At 39.2% G+C, this 20,708-nt stretch overlaps 1 protein-coding gene across 35 annotated transcripts in view; it reads right to left on the bottom strand.

The window, feature by feature from the left end:
- The window catches only part of LOC144595313 (ankyrin-2-like), a 447,988-nt gene that overhangs the window by 45,816 nt on the left and 381,464 nt on the right, over positions 1–20,708 (bottom strand). For 31 of the 35 annotated variants that reach the window (XM_078402942.1, XM_078402778.1, XM_078402935.1 and 28 more), the window contains 4 exons: positions 16,816–16,848; positions 14,746–14,767; positions 6,184–11,793; positions 2,599–2,679 (listed from right to left, as the gene is read on the bottom strand). In XM_078402942.1, coding sequence (XP_078259068.1) covers positions 2,599–2,679; positions 6,184–11,793; positions 14,746–14,767; positions 16,816–16,848 — 5,746 coding nt within the window. The remainder of the gene's footprint in view (positions 1–2,598; positions 2,680–6,183; positions 11,794–14,745; positions 14,768–16,815; positions 16,849–20,708) is intronic. The other 4 variants (XM_078402950.1, XM_078402891.1, XM_078402843.1 and 1 more) reach the window with 1 other exon arrangement.

Below are 20,708 nucleotides of genomic sequence, written 5' to 3' on the forward strand. Positions count from 1 at the left end.
TATGTTACAGTTGTACCAGACTTTGGTGAGGCCTCATTTGGAGAGTACTGTGTTCAGTTTTGGTCACCCTGCTCTAGGAAGGACGTTATCATAAAGATTTATGAGTATGTTGGTAGGACTTGAGGGGCTGAGCTATAGGGTACATGGAAGGGTGCTAAGAAATGTTGGTGAACAGAAGGACATTGGGGTTCAAGTTCATTGGTCCGTGAAAGTTGCAACACAGGTAGATTGGGCAGCAAAGAAGGGATGTTAATGCTTGCCAACATAGGTTGGGGCACAGGAATAGGAATAGATTGGATAAATGCACAGAGTCTTACAAAGAGTAGGGAAATCAAGAGCCAGAGGACATAGGTTCAAGGTGAGGGGGGGAAGATTTAATAGGAACACGAGGGCAACTTTTTTTTACACACAGGGTGATGGGTATATGGAACAAGCTGCCAATGGTGGTAGTTAAGGTATGCACTATCAGAATGTTTAAATAGCATTTGGACAGTAACATGGATAGGATAGGTTTGGATATGGGCCAAACTCAGGCAGGTGGGAAGTGTATATTGGGCATGTTGATCGGCGTGGAGATGATGTGCAGAAGGGCCTGTTTCCACGCTCTATGATTCTGACACAGAATATAAAAGTTGAGACATAATGTTGCAACTTATACTGGTTAGACTGTCCTCAAAGTGTTGTGTGCAGGTATAGTTGGCACACTATAGGAAAGATATGGTTGTGTTGGAGAGTGTGCAGAAGAGATTCACCTGTCTTTTACCTGGTTTGGAGGACATTAGTTGTGGGAAGAGATTGGATAGGTTGAGCTTATTTTACATGGAACAAGAGTGACTATGGAGAGTTGACAGAGGTATATGAAATTATAAGAGGTAGAGTCAGAATTCCCCCTCCTCTCCCCCCCCCCCCCCATGGTACAGGTATCAAAAACAAGAGGGAAAAGGTTTAAAGTGATGAGAAGGAATGTTAAAGGGCATTTCAGGGGAAAGTTTTCTTCACAGACACTATTGGAAACTTGCTGCCACTTGCTACCAATCAGTCCTTATAAGAAACATTTAGACAGGCACATAAATAGACCAGACACAGAAGGACACGGGCCTAATATGAGCTATTTTGATTAAGCTAGATGGGCGAATAGACTGCCCTGGATGCGATGGACCAATGGTCCCATTTCTGAGCTGTACAATTCTGTGACTTCTTGAGAGAGGCTAAGCATTGTCTGTAGATCAAAATAATCTTTGGACATGCAGCCATTATAAACCTGATGCACCTTCAGTTGCATGTGTCAAGTTGCAACTTTATAATACAATGGTTAGCCGGTATTTGGAGTATTGTGTGCCGTTCTGGCTACCCTTCTACAGGAAAGATGTAGAGGCTTTGAGGAGGGTGCAGAAGAGGTTTACCAAATGCTGCCTGGATTAGAGAGTATTAGCTATAAGGAGAGGGTGGCACAGTGGTAGAGTTGCTGCCTTGCAGCACCACAGAGAGTGAATAATACACTGACAGGTCTGCTGCTGGAAACAGAGGGGCGTTTAAGATGCTGTCAGGTAGGCACATGGAATGCAGGGATATGGATCATGTGCAGGCAGAGGAGATTAGTTTAACTTGGCATCATGTTCAGCACAGACATTGTGGGTCAAAGAGCTTGTTCCAGTGATGCACTGTTCTATGTATTTTTGTTTCTTGTACAGTGTTAGCCGTTTAACATAGACATAGGAATTCCAGGAATTCTATCAATTGATGTCAATGAAATTAAATATTGGTGGAGTTCCCTTGGAAACTCCTGATTTAATATCTTACTTTTAATAACCAAATACTAGAGTAAGGCATCGCCTCTGGGTTATTGGCAGATATCAAGTGAGTTGAATTGGAGCTGCTTGTGCATCAGGACAAGCTCTGTGACAAATGCTGGTTCGGTCACTGATAGGTATTGTTTAAAAAATAACTGTTCTCTTCTGGCCTTTCGTTTCTGTGAATAAATTCCATCTTGAAAAGGCATTATTGAGAGGAACAAGATGACACAGCTTGAGACAAAGGTTCATGTGCACCCCCTCTAACCTCATCTACTGCATCTGGTTTTTCCCCGGTGCGGCCTCCTGTACATCAGTGAGACCAAGCGCAGACTCAGCGATCATTTCAACGAACACGTGCTCGGTTCGCATTGGCTACTGGTTGTTGACCATTTTAACCTCTTCCCATTCAAATACTGACTATTATCGTATCTCCCTCAACCACCACAACTGGCAATGTGTACAAATGTTTAATACATTTCCCCCACAAATGTCCTTTACATTTTGCCCATCTGATTTTTCCATCCTGGCTAAAAGGTTCTGACTGTCTACTCTATCTATGCCTCTCATTATTTTATATTCAATCGGGTATCCCTGCAACCTTCAGTCTTCCAGAGAAAACAATCCAAGTCTGCCCTGCCTCTCCCTGTAGCTAATACTCCCTAATCCAGGCATCATTCTGGTAAACCTCCTCTGCACCATTTCCAAAGCCTCCTCATCCTTTCTGTAATGGGGACCAGAAATACACGCAATGCTTCAAATAATGCTCACGACTTAATGCACAGGGTAACTGAGTTCAAAATCTTACCTGTCCAGCTGAAACCAAGGTGGTCAGCAATAAGATAGAGTCGTTGCTCAGCTCTTTCAGAGTCCTCCTGAGCATCCACGGCTTAAATTAAACAAAGAAGGAACAGCAAAGGCATGTATATACAATTATGGCAAAACAATTTATCCATACCAAAGATGATAATCCCATCACTATTAGCAAGGTGCAATACCAAACAATGGCTTGAAAAGTTTTTGGAAAGTTAATGACACTGACAAGCCAGTTTGGAGTGAAAGAGGACTAACCTCACTCCTGCCTCTATAATTTTGGAAAGGTCTTCTCATTTTCTAAAAATATTTATCCGTTAACATATCTGACCACCATTTGAAAAGAATGCTATTATGATGCTGTTGTCAGTAGACTGCACATCAAATTCCACCAAACTTCCTCAGATGTTCGAAGCACAAAAAAAATTGCGTGAGATATTTGAAGTAAACATTCAGGCAGGGAAAACTGCCACAAGGAGATATTCCAATAACCTGAATGTCAACTAACCGCAATCAGGAATACATCAGATATATTCAACATAGTATAAAAAAAGCATGAAAAAATAATTACGGTGTGAATAATGTTTATATAACTATTTTTGATGCGATTATGCATCTGTTTTTACAATATGAAATTTCTTTTGGTAAGATTTCAAGGAGGATGATTTGGAAAAAAATATTGAAACGTTCCATGTCTGAACTGCATCATTGAAACAAAGTATGTTAAGACCCATAGCACTGGAGGCAGGGTCGGGAGCAGAAAGTTTATTGAACATCTGAACAAACTTTAAAGAAGATATATTACAATTATTTCTCTTAAAATGTTTATTTACCAATATAAAGGAAAAATCCAGAAACATTATCTAAATTAAGTTCTGAGAACAAAGCAAAAGAGTTTGATCTGAAGTGTTAATGTTTGTTCCTTCCATTGACATTGACTAATCCGTTTTGTGTTTTATTTCATATTTCTAGCATCTGTATTACTTTATCTTTAATTATTTGCTTCCTTTGTACTCTAAACGCACATTGCTGTGGGTCTTCGCTAAACTGATAAAATCCCAAACTCAGTCGGCAGCATTGCGAGTACTTTGTGCAGTTCTGGCGGCTGTATTAAAGGAAGGCATTGGAGAGGTCACACAACAGATTCAGCAGGATATTGCTGTGCTTGGAGACTATTAGCTATAGAAGAGGTTAGTCAAACGTGGTTGTTTTCTCTGTTGAGGCTGAGGAGTGACATAATAGGAATAAATAAAATTCTGAAAGACATAGATTAGGGAGATTCTCTAAAATTGCCATAATGGGTGACAGACATTGTGGGCCAGAGCCTGTTCCTGTTTAATGTTCTATGATTACACCTGCACAGTATATATCTATTCAAATATAAGTTCAGAATAGCTCAAATGGACATGCGGTGAACTTCCGCAAGGGAATTCACACTCCAATTGGAAACCTAAAACAACTTAGCTCGTAATATTTAGATAATTTCTCTGGATTTTGGGTGTTCTTCCAATGTTATTATCGTAGATGGGAGGGCAAATTCTCATGACAATTCACCTCCTGAATTGTGATTACAGCTTTTAGTCTCAGCATCTATATACTATAATTTGTTTGTTTGTTTGTTCCTGAACTACAGCCAAAACGGTACACGATAGCGCGACAATTTTAGGCCCACCTTACTCACCATCGTCCCTTTGGTGCGAATGGAAGAGGTTTTAATCGAAATCGGAGTTATATTTTAAAAGTTATTCACATTTTAAAGTTTAAATCTATCTCCTAGGTAGGGAGGGAGGGAGGGAGGAGGGAGGTAGCGGGAGGATAAAGGGGATGGAGTGGGGGGAGGGGAAGGGTGGGGGGGAGGGGAGAGGCAGGGGGTGGAGGGAGGATGAGGGGGAGGGGAGGAGGGAGAGAGGGGGAGGGGAGGAGGGAGAGAGGGGGAGGGGAGGAGGGAGAGAGGGGGTGGAAAGGGGAAGGGGTGAGAGGGGAGGGGGGGAGAAGAGGGTGCTGCACCAATGGAGGAGAGGTTTGGGCCCAACGGGTCCACTTGGTCTAGTAACATAGTAAACTGGTGCTCACAGTCACATGCTTTGAGGAGTTCCAGCCAGAAGACACCACGCATCATTTTAGAGTTTTACTTTCACCAATAATTTATTGCAAAGTGAAAATTAAAGTTTGTCAATACTATTTTATTGGCAGAATAGTTAAGATTTAATTGTCTTATGATGTAGCTCTCTTTACACTTGGTCTTTCTAGATGTCAGTGTGACCAGTTCTGTTTTAGAAAATTATTCATATATTTAGGAAAAATATCTGCACTCTTCATCTTTGATTTTTATGTCTACTCTGGAGATGTGGGAAATAATGGCAATAAAAACTTGCCATGCTGGGATTTTAACTCATAATCACCAAGTTGCATATTCTTGTATATAATGGGTGCTAGTTGAAGTTATCATACGTATTTTACACATAAAAACATTCCATCGCATTTAATCGACTATACATATGGTGAAAGTGGCACATCCTATAACTCAGAATGAATAGTATAATGGGGGGTGGGGGTCTTTTATTATTAAAATAAAATGTCACATTAACATACAGGAAGAGTATCGGCAATTTGTTTGGAAAGTCATTGAATTCAGTTTCAGTGTGAAAAATGTATAAACTTTAAAAATGTATCTGTTTTATGATTCTCCATCACCAAACTTTCAATTAAACATTTTCTTCCACTCACATAAGTGCACGTTTATGTTGCTGAATTCTAATAAAACTGCTGCTCTTTGTGCTTGTTAGAAACAATAATCCCCTTGTCCTGAGGCAGATCATGCAGATATATTACCAAAACCAGACGTCTAAAACATATCCTTCTAAAACATATCCTTCCTAAAACAAAAAGAATTTATTTATCTTTTTCACTCCAAACTGGTAATGTAGGTGTAATTGAAGCCTAGGTCTCCTTATTATAAATGAAGCTGGATTTGCAGTGGTATATCTTTTTGAATTTCAATTTTCCCAGTCTAAACAAGCAAACGTTACATAAAGTAAATGTATTATGTTATTTCTCATGTTGTTGGACATTTAAAATGTTTTATGTAAATAATGTTTTTATATTCCATACTATTTGTTTAAAATGCACAAGTTAAATATTATGACCAATGCATATTGACAGAAAATAAATATCAGATATAATCCCTTAATTACAAGTCCAAATCTGTATGATTTTTAACACCATTTATCAGTAATGCTAGCTTTGGGGTATATACCTAGTGTCATAATACTTGTCGTATAAAGTGGGAAAATCAAATTCAAAATAGTCAAAGGTTTCTAGTTGCCAATGCTAGTTCCTATTGGTGTTTTACTATTGCTTTTCTATGCTTCTAATTCAGATAGTCTCTTTTTGCCTTTCCAGCTTGCCAATCTTGAGATCAGTCTAGTAGCACATCACAAAACATGTAAATCATAAAGCCACAACACAAACTCTCACAAGACCACATGAACAACCACAAAAACTTTAACCAAATGAACTGCAAAGCTAACTACAAATTCTGCAGTGCAATTGCACAATGAACCCAGTAGATGGCTGGTACCTTCAAAATGATCATGGCCATTTTCTTCAGGAATTCTTTCAATTTGGGTTTCAACAGATTCGTCCCAGATTGGCCTCACATCAAACCGGTCTTCTGGAAGAGGCTGGTGTATTTCACTGGGCTGCTCAGTTTCTATAATAGAACTATCTACAGCACTGCTATCATCATCTGATAACACTTCATGGTCTCGCTCTTCCTCTGTTAAACGATCCACCAACTTTGAAGCCTCATCACTTATTTCTTCAAAAAATTGAATTGAATGTTTATAAAGTTCAAAAAAATTATCCTTGCTGCCCTTAGTATAACCAGTAGCAGCTTGTGAACTATAACTAGATTTGGTCTTCACTGGAAGTCTTGATTGGAATGATTTTGGTTTATTACTTTCAGATGTTTCTGATCCAATGGAAAATTGGAATATAGGTTCTTTTGCATCAGGTTCGGTATCACAGCTCTTCCCTTTATTAAGAAGTTTACTTCTCATCTCAGCAGAATTACCGGCATCTGACTCAGACTTGCTCCGTGGTTCCTGTCTTACAGGTAACCTAGATTTAACCTCATGGATTTTGATGGTCTCTGAAGTCTTTTTCATATCTGGTAACATTGGTGAAGAATGGTGGTCTACTCTGTGTGCAACGGCCTTAACAGGAATTCTAGATTTTGATTTTACTACATCATCTGTAGATCCTTCCTGTGCACTTGCAGAAGATGAAGATGCCTTATCCACGGGTGCAGTTGGTACACGTGGAATTGCAGTTACAACTGCAGTATGTCTGACAGGTAGCTTTGATTTTGCCTCTGTCTGATAGGTTTGTTGAATAATTGCAGTAGGAATTTCAATAACTGAACGTTGCTCTTCAGGTGATGAGTCTGATGAATCATCGTCACTCTTAACAGCCTGTTGGGAAGAAATGGTCTCTGTAGAAAAGTCCAACTGGACATTATTCACAGATGACTTGGGAGTAACAATATCTACTTCATCATCTAAGATGAAAGGTTTTACTTCAGCCACTTCAGGCATAGCATTGTCTTTTTTTGAAGGTTTGGCAGATGCAGAAATGCCCATTTTGATTGGAATTCTCGATTTTTGCTCATTTTTTGTGGCTATTTGTTCATCAGTGCAAATAAACTCCATAGGGGATTGAAGAGCTGCATCAATAGTGGTTGGTGAATCTGGCAATGAACCAGATTGAATCTCAGTCTGGGAAAGGTTGAGTACTCCATCAGTCGTGCACTCAGTTTCAAGAGACTTCACCTCATCCTGAATTCCTTCCATTTTTGATGCTTCAATTAAAGCCTCAGCATCCTGATCTTTTCCAATTTGAAAAAAATGGAAGCTGTCATCTCCATAGCTCCTTTTGCTCATATCAATGGCACCACTTCTGGTCATTTCAAACAATTTCCCCTCTTGAAATAGGAATGGGTTTTGTTCATTGGTTGGTGTACCATCCTCAATCGGAGTTCTTGCTGGTGTGGTATCAGGAGTTGTACCACGCGATTGTCTGTCAACCATTAGGCCAAATATTTTCTGCTCTTCCTCTTTGAGACGAGCTGCAAATACCTCATCATCTTCTCTGATTGTATTCCAAGCATCAAGCTCCGGCTTTGTTTTAGTTATTATTATTTTGCTACGCTGCTCCTCTGCTTCTTTTTTCGAAAGCATGTCACTTGATGCAGATTCGTCAGCAGGAGCTGCTTTATATTCCACACAGTCAATTGCAGGTGATGAAGATTCTTCTATCATTCCGTCATGGCTCACATGCCCCTGGTCATGTGTTTTTGCTTGATATTCTTCAGATCTGCTATCCACCCACAGTTCATCTCGCTTTTCTGCAGCTTGCTCAAGACGCTGTGCATCTTCCTCAGTAAGAATATCATCCTCTCGCAGTTCAGGCACAAAATGTGGTGCTTCTGAAGAAACTGGCTCTTCAATGGACTCACCAGTGGCTGTAAAAGAATGAACCGCAGAGGAATGATGAGTTTCAACACTGCCACTAGGCACTGGTTCAGAAAACTGTGAACCAATTGAAACACCGCAATCTTTGTCCACGCTTCTGTTTTCTACTGTTATGCCATTATCACCTGCTGTTCTTTGTTCACTTGATTCTTTCTCGTGATCTATTATCTTAAAGGTGTAGTTTTTGTCTGGAATGAGAGCAAATTCTGCATCCTTAGGACTAGAACCAGGGAGGAGTGGAGATGGTGGGTCAACTCGAATAACTGGTTCCATGAGCAGTCCACTTTCAGCCTCTTTGCATAGTTGAGTTAGTTCTGGCTCACTTTCTGAAGAAGAGGAGCTCTTTCTATGTTCAGCATGAGATATAACTATTACTTCTGCATCTTCTACATTGGTTATAGCAGGGGTGGGTGACATATCAGAACGCTTCTGCTCATTTTCACCTTCATATTTTAATCTAGCATCCTCCTCTAGTTCATCAAATGTTTTGATCTTGACTGCCATTTTGAACATCTCCTCTTCTGGTGTAAATCTTTTCTTTGATTCACTGTCTGGAGGGGAATCATCATCAATTTCCTCTTGGATTTCTGGAATCACAATTGGCTTCTCTGCAACTGAGAGTATATGCGTGTCAGGTGTTTTAGGTGTGACTTCATAACTGATCTCCTCAGAGCTCGGAGTTTCAGGTGAAAGAGGGCTCTTTCCCGAACTTTCCATTTGAGACACTTGGTCCAAACTATCTTCCTCTGTGCTTCCATCAGGTGACATAAGTTTCCTTGCTTCTCTGTTTATGGGTCCTTCGCCTCTCATGTCTCTGAGAATTCTACTCCTGGTAGATGTAGAATCCAAAGAAATATCCGTTCTTTCACTTTTTTTCTCAGTGATCACTACAGAAGCCACTTTTTCACTCTTCTGTGCCATGAAAATTGCCATACCTAACCTTTGCTCCACTGGGCTAGTTTCAAGAGAATCTGGACATGGAGATTCTTTTAATGGGCTTGGCTCCAGTGAATCTGGGGACTTGTGTGAAGTTGTATCAATATCATCCTGCGTGGGACTATCTTCCAGAGAATCCTTATGGCTGATCATAGATTCATCTGCCATTGGACTAAGATTATCAGTATCAAGTGAAACTCCGGTGAGACACAGATCCAACAGTTGACTTCTTGGTGTGGCCTCTGGTGAAATGGAAGTTACAATTGGTGAAGCATTTTTTTGGTCCATTTCCTTCCCTGCAGTATCTGGGGCTGGTAACTCTCCTGGCTTTCCATCCGACATTGAAACAAGAATGCTTCCATCCTTGCCTTGGAATCTGCTCTCCAAAGAAACATCACGCACATCATGAAGGGACAAAGATTCTGCTTCTTCCTGCATAAAAGCATCTTTTTCACTGGTATCATCTGTAGCCTTAAGGGCAGAGACAGATTCACTTGTGCTCTGCTCATCCACTTCATCTACGAGAGATGTGGCTTGAGTTATTTCTGTTAATTGCAATTCATCGTAATCCACACAACCAGAATCTGCAGTTAGTTCTGCATCAGTGGCATCTAAAGATTCCTTTGTTACCTTTAAGTCAGAAATTTCTTCAGTAGAGATTACATTTTCATTTTGCGCCGGTGTGCTTTTCTGAAAACTTTGGTCCTTGTTGTCTAATTTGACAGGATCTCCAGCATCTTGCTTTCCTGACGTTTCCTCATCATTTTTCTTTGGTGAAAGGGAGAGACTTTCAGGGCTGGTCTCAGGAGTTTCTGCAAGACCTTCATGTTTATAGCTCTCCTCTGAGCTGATTTGAGGAGTACCATCACCTAGGCTAAAGCTCGGAGAGTCAGCAATGCCTTCATGCTTTAGACTTTCTGAACTGTCATCAAGGGCACCATTTTGTAATGCTACATCTGGTGTAAATCCATCTTTCACATACTCCGGTGGAAAACTAATGATCAGGTGATGGTGAACTGGGCTTGTCACTACCTGTTCAAGGTAAAGTTCGGCATCTGGAGTATCTGAAGTTTTCCTAAATTGTTGATATTTGTCATTATCTTCTAATTCCTCTTTAATGACATCAGTGAAATCGGTGGATGTCTTTCTGTCTGGACTGATCTGTAAATCACTAGTCACAGTTATTCTGCTGCTGTGTATCTCAGTTTGCTTTTCATGGTCTTCGGCAAAAACAGACTCAAAGTTTTCTGATGTTTCAGAACTCGCATCACCTCTTTCAATTGTGAGTACCTTCTTATCTTTGCTTGATGGTATTCTTTTCCTTTCTTTACTCATTTCCCTTGTGCCTTGTGTTACTGAACTAACTACAGCTATTCCATTCTGATCTCTATAAAATATATCCTGTGAAAGCCCTTGTGGCTTGAACTTTCCTACGTCATCTGCTTTTGCTTCTATAAGTACATCTTGAGACACTTCTGGTTTTGTTAATTCTAAAGTTTGCTTTTCTGCTTGTGAAGCATCAGATGCATGTTGGAAGAGTCGAGTCATCTTCTTGGATGGATCTTGGCCTGACTGAAATGCTTTCATCAGTTCACGCACTGACATTGTTTCTTCAAGCCTTTCTGTAACAGCGGAAGCAGGAGGCTCTTTGCATGATACTTGTTTAGTGACTGGTATGGAAATCTCTTCCTTTGCTGCAGATTTTACTTGTTTTCGTTGTCCTTCCTCTGCTTCCACGCGCTTCTGAAGAGCGATGACTTTCTCTTTTATTGAACCAATGGGAGTTTCTTCTACCACAGGTGAGGTAGATTCTGCAACGGTTGGAGGCACAAACGTTGTTTCTTCCCTAGTGGAACCAGATTCAGTGTAAATATTCTGCTGTGCTTTTTTAAGCTCCGTCGTTGATTCTTTAGTTTGGGATTGGAATGCAGGACCCTTAAAATACACTGCCGTATTTTCTGCCTTGAATCTCTGAAACACTGGCTTTGTCTTCCCCATATCAAGTTTACTTTGGTTTTTTGCTTTGTGTGATTCTTCTTGTTCACTAAGCTCTTCAGATCTTGAAGGTTTGTAAATCATCTGATCAGTTCCTTTCTTAATATCTTTGGTAATGAATGTTGCTTCAAAACTTTCTTGGACGATATTCATTTGACAGGTGGCTGGAGGTCCTGTTGCTACTTCCTTTAAATATGTGTCCAGGTCATTTTCTAAATAGCCCAACATTCCATTCATGTCTTTCACAACCTTTTCTCTGGTCCCCCTGTCAATTCTGTGCTCCACAAACAAAGACTCAGTGACCTCTGCTGGTACTTCTCGTTTGACTTCATCAATCTCTTCGTCACTGATAATAACCCAGCTTTCTTCGAGTTCTTCACCTTTTCCAGTACCAAAGGCTTCTTGTAGAGATTCGCCACCCGTGTATGTTCCACTTCTTAAAATCGCACTCACTTTTTCCAAGTCTTCTTTCACTTTCTCTACAATTTCAAAAGGCTCACCTGGTTCATCTTCAGTCCCTTTTGCTAATTCTTTTACCTCTATAGGGCTTCCTTTACTTCCTGATGTCGAGTCTGTTTTTAAGATCTTAGTGACCTTGATCAAATCTTGTTTCATGTCAGATACATCTGAAAGCAAGTCTGGGCTGGCCAACACAGGGACATCATGGACAAGATGGGATTTTATGGCTGAAGAAATCTCAGCAGATTCAGTCTCCTCCTCTTCATCTTCGTTTTGATAGAAATGTTTCAATTTAAAACAAAAATGGGTCAAGAAACAGAAATTGGAAAATGTGATTCGGGTGACACAATACAGATTCTGAAGGGATGGGTCAAAGTAAGAAATGGATTGAATGGCAGATGGATATCCACAAGGTCTGCAGGTGGGTACAATTGCGAAGCAAAGCCAACTCAAAATTGGGAAGTAACAGGCAGGAAATAACTTGCTTTATTTTCACCAGAACACATCCACACCACGTACAACACCAAAGCAATAACAAATCGAATCCAAACCAAGACACCAACAAACTGAAATAAATAGGAGCAGTGCATTCGCACAGAGATAGGAATCTCAAGATTGTTTAGATGTAACAGATTCACGTCTAAAGAAAAAAGATCAGAAACCACAGATAACTGATTTCCTCTTAAAGAAAGCCAGTACTAGCAAACTGTCAGAACAACATTTGTTGTCCTCTATTTCAAAAATAAATTTGAAACAAAAGCTTACTTTTTTAGGAACTAGAACTAAAAAACCACGTTGAACATCATATTATTTAAACCAGCTGCAAACCGGCATTTCAACAAGAAGAATCTCAAACCTAAAGGCACATAGTGTAAAGAAAAAGCTACTTAAATGAAGTGAGATCCTTTCCTTGGAACATCCTAGTTGTTCTGACAACTAAACAAAAAAATACCTTTGCAAATACGAAAACACAAATTAAGAAGAAGGGCAAACCAAACGAGGATCTACTGAAAGAGATCAAAAATGTAACCAGTGGATGAAGTCAGAAAACAAAATATGGTGGATAGAGCAAAAGTAAAATTTGAACTCACACAAACACACAGAACGCTTAAGCCAAGTTATTTCCATGCAAAACTAGAGTTCTGACAGCATGAGGCATGCAGCCATATGTAAGCATTAATTAACACGGTCATTTTGCTTTAGTTAGGTGGCATTGTGGTGAAGTACAGTGGTTGATGTAGGTTATTTAAAAGCAGGAAAGACTTTTCCTAAAATGGCATATTTGTTCAAACATAACAATAATATCCAGCATTAAATAGTATCCACTTTGAAGGAAAGAACATTTCATCGGCTAACTAAACAGTTTTCAATTTAAATAAAATTTACGATCATTTTGTGTCTTGTTGTTATGTTCTGAAATAGGCACTGGGTTATTCAGTTAGCCAATAATTTTGTGTCCAAAATATCTGAGCTAAATGGTGACAAGATCTTTATTACATTTTATTTTATGGGCAGCATTTTCTTTTCCTCAGCTTGCACTTCAATACAACAAATAATAACCACTACAATTACTTAAGAGGAGCAATGTAATGAAGCAAACTCCTCTCAATTATCTAAAACAAATTTTCAACTTTGCTCATTCAATTTTTATACTTCTACGTGTAATATATTCCAATGGAGATGCCAAAGAATGGAAATAAAATAATTTGTAAAAATTATAGTTTACAGAGAGAGGTGTGAATTGGTGTTGTATACAGTAAAATCCTGCTTGAAAATCAACATCTATGATATGTGTATTGCTCATTTAACTCTACACCAAAATGTATTGTCATCCACTTTATCCAGCATACCTTTGTTAAACATGGAACACATAGCATGGTACAGCACAGGAACAGGTCCTTCAGCCTACAATGTCTAATCCCTTCTGCCAGCACGTGATCCATTTTCATCATATCCATATGCCTCTCTAAATATCCCCTATTGTTTCTGCTTCCACCACCACCCCTGGCAGCCTATTCAAAACTCTCTGTGTAAATAAATTTGCTCTACACATCCCCCTCAACCTTTTCTCCATCATCTTAAAGCCATGCCCTCTAATATTTGACATTTCAACCCTGGTAGAAAGATTCTGAAAGCCCACCCTATCTATGCTTCTCATAATGTTTCAACTTCCATCAGATCTCCCCTCAGCCTCCAAAGCTCCAGAGAAAATATCTCCAGTATGCCCAACCTCTCTTAATAGCTAATACCCTCTAAGGTTGTAGGTTAATTAGCTTCAGTAAGAATTGTAAATTGTTCCTATTGTAAATTGTCCCTCGGTGGGCCGAAGGGCCTGTTTCTGCGCTGTATCTCGAAGCTAAACTATCTAACTTTTTAACATGGTCCGAGTAAAGAACAATCTTACACTTTGTTGCACAACTTTACATGCCCTCAATGCTAGTTAGTGTTAAATATCCTACAGAGTGACCACGACAGGTTACAGATCATTGGCAACCTCAAGAAACTTTGGAATCGTGTTTGTCAATGTAGTTCTCTATATAAATGTATGATTAATATAAATCATTACTGCAGTAATACACTGAACAGGATAGTTTTCCACAAAAATAAATGTGGGAAGCTGTTTTAGTGTGGATATTGGAAAACACAACTACACATGTGTAAAACTGTAATGCTTAAAATGCAATGAATAAATTTGATAGTACAACACATTATAAAATTATCTCCAGCAATTTCCACAAACAAAATAATTCATAAATGATTGAGAGGTATTGCTACTTCATTTTTGGGTTTAATCTTTGGTACAAAAATCTGAACTGTACTTCACCACAGTAGTTGCCATTCTGATGTAGGAGCATTTTAAAAATCGAATTGACAAAATGTCAAGTGTGACATGGAGCAGGCATGCTCTCTGCTCTTCAAGGAGCATGAAATTTAACAAGATAAATATGAAAAATAGAAAGAATTTAATGATAATGCCACAGGCACCAGCAGGACCATAAGGGATGTTAAAGGAAAGTGGATGCTTAAGTGATAATTTAGTTATTAATCTATATAAATTCAGTTTAATACTAGTGAAATATTAATCAAGTAAACAATTATTAAACATAATTACTGTAATTTCAACAAGCATTAGTAACAAGCTGTTAAATTATTTAAAATATTTTATACTGTCATGCTGACATAATAAATTTTGTTGTACAGATCAGAAACATTCTTACATTTATCTTGACTTCCAGTCACCTGTGAACAATAAAAAGTACAAAATAAGTATATGATGCACTGCATCAATTAGAGCCATTTGTTTTTAAGAGTATTGTTTTGTATAGCTGGTATGATTTATTGGAAATAGTGTGGCAGCAACTGCAATCAATCACAATCTCACAAGATTTCAATACACATGTATTTCAGTACACTTTTAAAAGAAACTCCTAGCAATAACAACACATAAAATCATTAAACAAAAAATAAAATGCTAATATTAATACAAGGCCAGGAAATATTCCATTTTGTATTTGTCACAAGAGAGTGGCATCGGAAAATGTTTTACTATGTCAAAGACACTATATAAATGCCAGTGGTACTTATCTGGTATCTCATCAATTTCTTTCTTTTATATTTTATTGCACAATAATGTATGCAATAGCGTAGGAATGTTTGATCCTGACTACAGGAGCTGTTTGTATGGAGTTTGCTTGTTCTCCCTGTGACTGCGTGGCTTTTCCACATTCCAAAGACGTGCAGGTTTCTAGGTTAATTGGCCTCTGTAGAAATTGCCCCTGATGTGTAGTGTAGGGTGACCGATGGTCGGTGCAGACTCGGTAGACCGAAAGGCCTATTTCCATGCTGTATCTTTAAACTAAACTAAAACAAAACTTTGGGAATAAAGTATTTTAGGAATACTAAATGAATAGCTTTCCACTGCATACTCTCTACTTTCCAGCCATGAAATGCTCAAGCACTTTGTTACAAAACTTAAAGTCTTCAATTTTAACAATCATAAATAATTCAGTTGTACAGAATGGAAACAGTCCCCTTACACACCATATCTATGATGACCATCGTGCCTGTCTATACTAATCCTACTTGCCAGCATTAATTCCATACCTCACTATCCCTTGGTCATTTAAGTACCTGTCCAAATGCCTCTTAAATGTTATTACTGTTTTTGCCTCCGACATCTCCTCTGGCAGCTCATTTCAGATACCAACCACTTGTTGCATGAAAATCCTTCTCCTCAGTTCCCCTTTAAATGGGACTAGTTCAGAAGGGCACCCTAGTTGGAATGGACGAGTTGGGTTGATGGCCTTGTTTCTGCGCTGCATGAATGCTGCATAAACCATCTTTCATTCACTTATACCTGTGCCCCCTTTAGAGTCCCCTAGCATGGGACTTTGACTATCTACCCTATCTATGCTTGATCTGATTTTATTTACCCTTATCATGTCACCTCTCAACTTCCTTTGCTCCTGGGAAAACAGACCAAGTCTATCCAATCTCTCTTTCTAACTGAATCTCTCCCGTTCAGGCAACATGCTCGAAAATCTTTTCTGCATTCTCTTCAGCTCAATCACATTTTTCCTTTAGTATGGCGACCAGTATGGCGTCCAAGTGCAGCCTAACCAATGATTTGTAAAACTGGAACATGATGTCCAACCACATCAATTAACCCAATGCCTGTTGAAGGAGGATTCGGTGGGCCGAAGGACCTGTTTCTCTCTATAGTTTCAAGACTCGGCCATAACTGTAAATGACCTCAGGAACCTTAACCTGGGGAGTATAAATTCAGCAAAGTTTCCGATTCTGCATGTGCTTCTGTGGCCTCCGCTAGAGAAATGGGTCTGAGCATTTGTCAAGGGCAAGATTGTGAAAAGCTTAACAGTCAAATGAAAGATGGCAAATTAATAATGTCTGCTTGAATAGGAAACTCTGGGTTAGTCAAATTGCATTCTACTAAGTCAATGCCTTTAGGATACAACCAGAAAACAATGAATATGTTGATGGAATTATGTCGGATTTATCATGGTCTCTGAAGTAATTACTGCTCATTTTGTGCAGTTTGCTGCCAGGAATTGCCCAGAATTCTGCAGGATTCATTTAATTCTAATTGAATTCTAATTCACCTCGAACTGAAATGACCCTAGAATTGAGGAAATCAGAGCTCAGTTACTGAGTGACAAGACTGCATAATTTGTAAAACAATTAGAATTACATATTGGAATCAAATCCGGGCCTTGTTGGAGTATAAGTTGTTATCTACTTAAGATTGGAATACTACTTGTTAAAATTACCTCCTCCTCTTGCTCCTGATCTGAATCTGACTCCTTCCCATCCAAAGTTGACAAGAGGTAAAAGAAGAATAGGCAGAGCATGGAATAATCAGACAAGATTGCAGTAAGAATAAAAATAAAAGGCACACAAATGAGTTAAAGCTCATCAGCATGACAAATTATTCCACAGGATCAATATGAAAAACAAAAGCAAGCAGCATCTGTATTAATGGCACAAAGTGTAAAAAGGTTGAATGCATTCTATACATACAACGCAAAGTAATGTACAAGATTTTTAGTTCTAATGGAGTTATTTAGTAAAAGCTTGTACTGCTCTGAACAATGAAAGAGCAAAAAATAGATCATAGAAGGATATAAAAGACATTATCAGTAGATAGTAACACTTGTCAATCATTGATTAAGCCTAAGTGTTATTTTCTAATTACCACAGATCTATTCGTATTTGAATTGCACGTGTGAAGATAGTACCTTTAAATATGTTGCACAAGATCAAGATATAGTTATACTCTCAGGTGAATACTATGAAGAAATGGCAAATACCTGACAAATGATACTTGAATATTCACCCATCTAAATTTGCCAATGTTAAAGAGACTATCTTATGAGATATTTCTAGGAGTAAAATTTTGGGAATGATGTTCAGCAAGGCTCTAAACTATATTTCAGTTATGCAATTAGTTGTAATTTCCTCCTTTACTTAATTTGATAATTGGCGCCTGCAAAAACTGGCAAAATACTATTTTCTGTTTAGACAATAGACAACAGGTGCAGGAGGAGGTCATTCGGCCCTTCGAGCCATTCAATGTGATCATGGCTGATCATTCTCAATCAGTACCCCGTTCCTGCCTTCTCCCCATATCCCCTGACTCCGCTATCCTTAAGAGCTCTATCTAGCTCTCTCTTGAATGCATTCAGAGAATTGGCCTCCACTGCCTTTTGAGGCAGAGAATTCCACAGATTCACAACTCTGACTGAAAAAGTTTTTCCTCATCTCAGTTCTAAATGGCCTACCCCTTATTCTTAAACTGTGGCCCCTTGTTCTGGACTCCCCCAACATTGGGAATATGTTTCCTGCCTCTAACGCGTCCAACCCCTTAATAATCTTATACGTTTCGATAAGATCTCCTCTCATCCTTCTAAATTCCAGTGTATACAAGCCTAGTCGCTCCAGTCTTTCAACATATGATAGTCCCGCCATTCCGGGAATTAACCTAGTAAACCTACGCTGCACGCCCTCAATAGCAAGAATATATTAAAGTTTATATCAAATCATTACCTTTACTTGAAATGAGGGTTTTTATTTCAAGCATAAAGAGAGTCAGGTTAAAAGTCTGCCTTCCCTGCACACATAATTGGTAACGGAAAAGACAGACAATTAAGGAAGCCTTGTTGTGAAAAAGGGGAATAGAGATCACAGTAGAAAATGTTTACAGTCACGTGGTACATGTCAATGTGATGTGTGGCTTTTAATTCTCCGAGAAACAGAATTCCACCATCTTCAACAAGATAAAAGTAAAAGTCAACAGGAGGTGCAGAGGTGAGACAAGGGGTAGATAAAATGTAAGAGATACAGCAAGAATACAATTGTTAGAAGAAGCATACACGAGAGGTGCCAACACTCATATGAAAGGAAGTAGTTGTGCCAACTAGTGGCACCTAAAAAACCCTTAGGACTTCACTGCCATGTTGAAATAAGTATAATGACCGTATCATGCTAACAAAGATAAAATAACATTCAAATGCGGGCAAGTTGGGCCGAAGGGCCTGTTTCCACACTGTATCACTCTATGACTTATTACATTCAAGAGAGAGCTAGATAGAGCTCTTAAGGATAGCGGAGTCAGGGGGTATGGGGAGAAAGCAGGAACGGGGTACTGATTGAGAATGATCAGCCATGATCACATTGAATGGCGGTGCTGGCTCGAAGGGCCGAATGGCCTACTCCTGCACCTATTGTCTATTGTCTATTGTCTATTGTCTATTGTTGGCGCAGCAGTAGAGATGCTGCCGTACAACGCCAGAGACCCGGGTTCAATCCTGACTGTGGGCGCTGTCTGTACGGAGTATGTACGTTCTCCCCGTGACGTGGGTTTTCTCCGGGATCTCCGCTTTTGTCCAACACTCCAAAGTCGTTTAGGTTTGAACGTTAATTGGCTTGGTTAGATTGTAAATTGTCCTTAGTGTGTGCAGGATAGTGTTAGTGTGCGAGGATTGCTGGTCGGCACAGACTGGGCCGAAGGGCCTGTTTCCTCGCTGTATCTCTAAACTTTAAATGTAATGAACAGGGAAGTAAGACTCAAATAGCAGTGTTATTTTTCCCAGCCACGAGAGACAAATAACATCCTTTGGGTTATAGACACAAAATGCTGGAGTAACTCAGCGGGACAGACAGCATCTCTGGAGAGAAGGAATGGTGATGTTTCGGGTCGAGACCCTTCTTCAGATTTCAGTCTGAGTTACTCCAGCATTTTGTGTGTATCTTCGGTTTAATCCAGCGTCTGCAGTTCCTTCCTACGCATCCTTTGGGTTATTTTTGATGTAATATTCCTTGCTTAGAAACAATGCAAGAAAGCTCTTTATTTTTTCTGGTGACATCAGCAGATTAAAATTTCAGCCTTTGATATCTTATTTCAGAAATTATATTTCATATCCATGAAGTCTGACTGATTATCACTGCAGAATTTAGAGAATGAAACATCCAGTTATAACTGCATTCCTTTTGCACAAGAGACCACACAATACCATGAAATATCAGGCCACAAGGCAGAAGCAACACTTAATAATTGATTTAGATTCCGGCTCGCATGTGGGGAATGGAGAGGGAATGTGCCCTCAATGGTTTTATGGGAACTTAATTATGGCACTAAATATTCTTCACTCTCTTCAAAAGTCATAGTTTCTTCTGAAGATACCCACGAAGTAGCTGATTATGTTATAATGCTGTTGAATGAGATCAAGGACCAAGCTCCACAGAAATCGAATTGGGATACAGCTAAGGGTTTTATTAAGAAAGCATATAATGCAATCATCGATAACTTTTTCAATTGCTGACATGCTTTTTTATTCAGAAAAGATGAAAACAAATGAAAACTGAGAATTAGAGTCATGTTCAGATGTGGAATCTGATGCAATTGATTGGAAGCTTAAGATGCATCAGCATCTGGTTGGAACAGACAATGTTGCTTCTGGTGAGGAGAAAAACAAATACTGGGGACACACACATGAATGTTCTTTGCAGCCTCTTCCACAATGAGTGACAAATGATTGTGATGGTGGGATGGCGGGAAAGAAATGATTCAGCTCATTTCAGGACAGGTTTCAGAATGAGCAAAGCTGCAACATTCCTTTGATAGTGATCAGCCAGAAATCTACATTGCGAAGCAAAATGCTATCAGCTTGGAGGGATTTTCCGTTAAAGAATAAGTGACAATTTGAATTCTGTGAGACCCACACCACTGGAATAAAAGAATATGGTGTTAGCGTTAGATGCAGCCTGCCGAGGAAAAGGCTTGTATAGAGCATGATCATTAGTATGGATAGTTCGTTTTTCTCCTGCTGTTTCTGTCCTGCCTATTCTTTATAGTTGCATTCTTCAAACTTGATAAATGGATCTCATCAAATGGACCCTTTTAAATAATGTGGCATCCTGGTCATTCCCTCTTTTCTCCTCTCTTGCTGGGCAGAGGATACAAAAGTTTGAAAGCATGTACCACCAAATTCAGGAAAGCTTCTTCCCCATGTTATCAGAACAATCTTCTCATAAGCTGAGGATCTTCCAACCTACCTCATTCCGGATGTGGACTTTTTCTCTGTAAATTGTAATGCTATAATGCTGTAACACTATATTATGCATTCCAATATTTTTCACTGTGTCGTTACATGTGACAATAGTA

This window comes from Rhinoraja longicauda, chromosome 1 (assembly GCF_053455715.1).
Source record: "Rhinoraja longicauda isolate Sanriku21f chromosome 1, sRhiLon1.1, whole genome shotgun sequence".
NCBI lineage: Eukaryota > Metazoa > Chordata > Chondrichthyes > Rajiformes > Arhynchobatidae > Rhinoraja > Rhinoraja longicauda.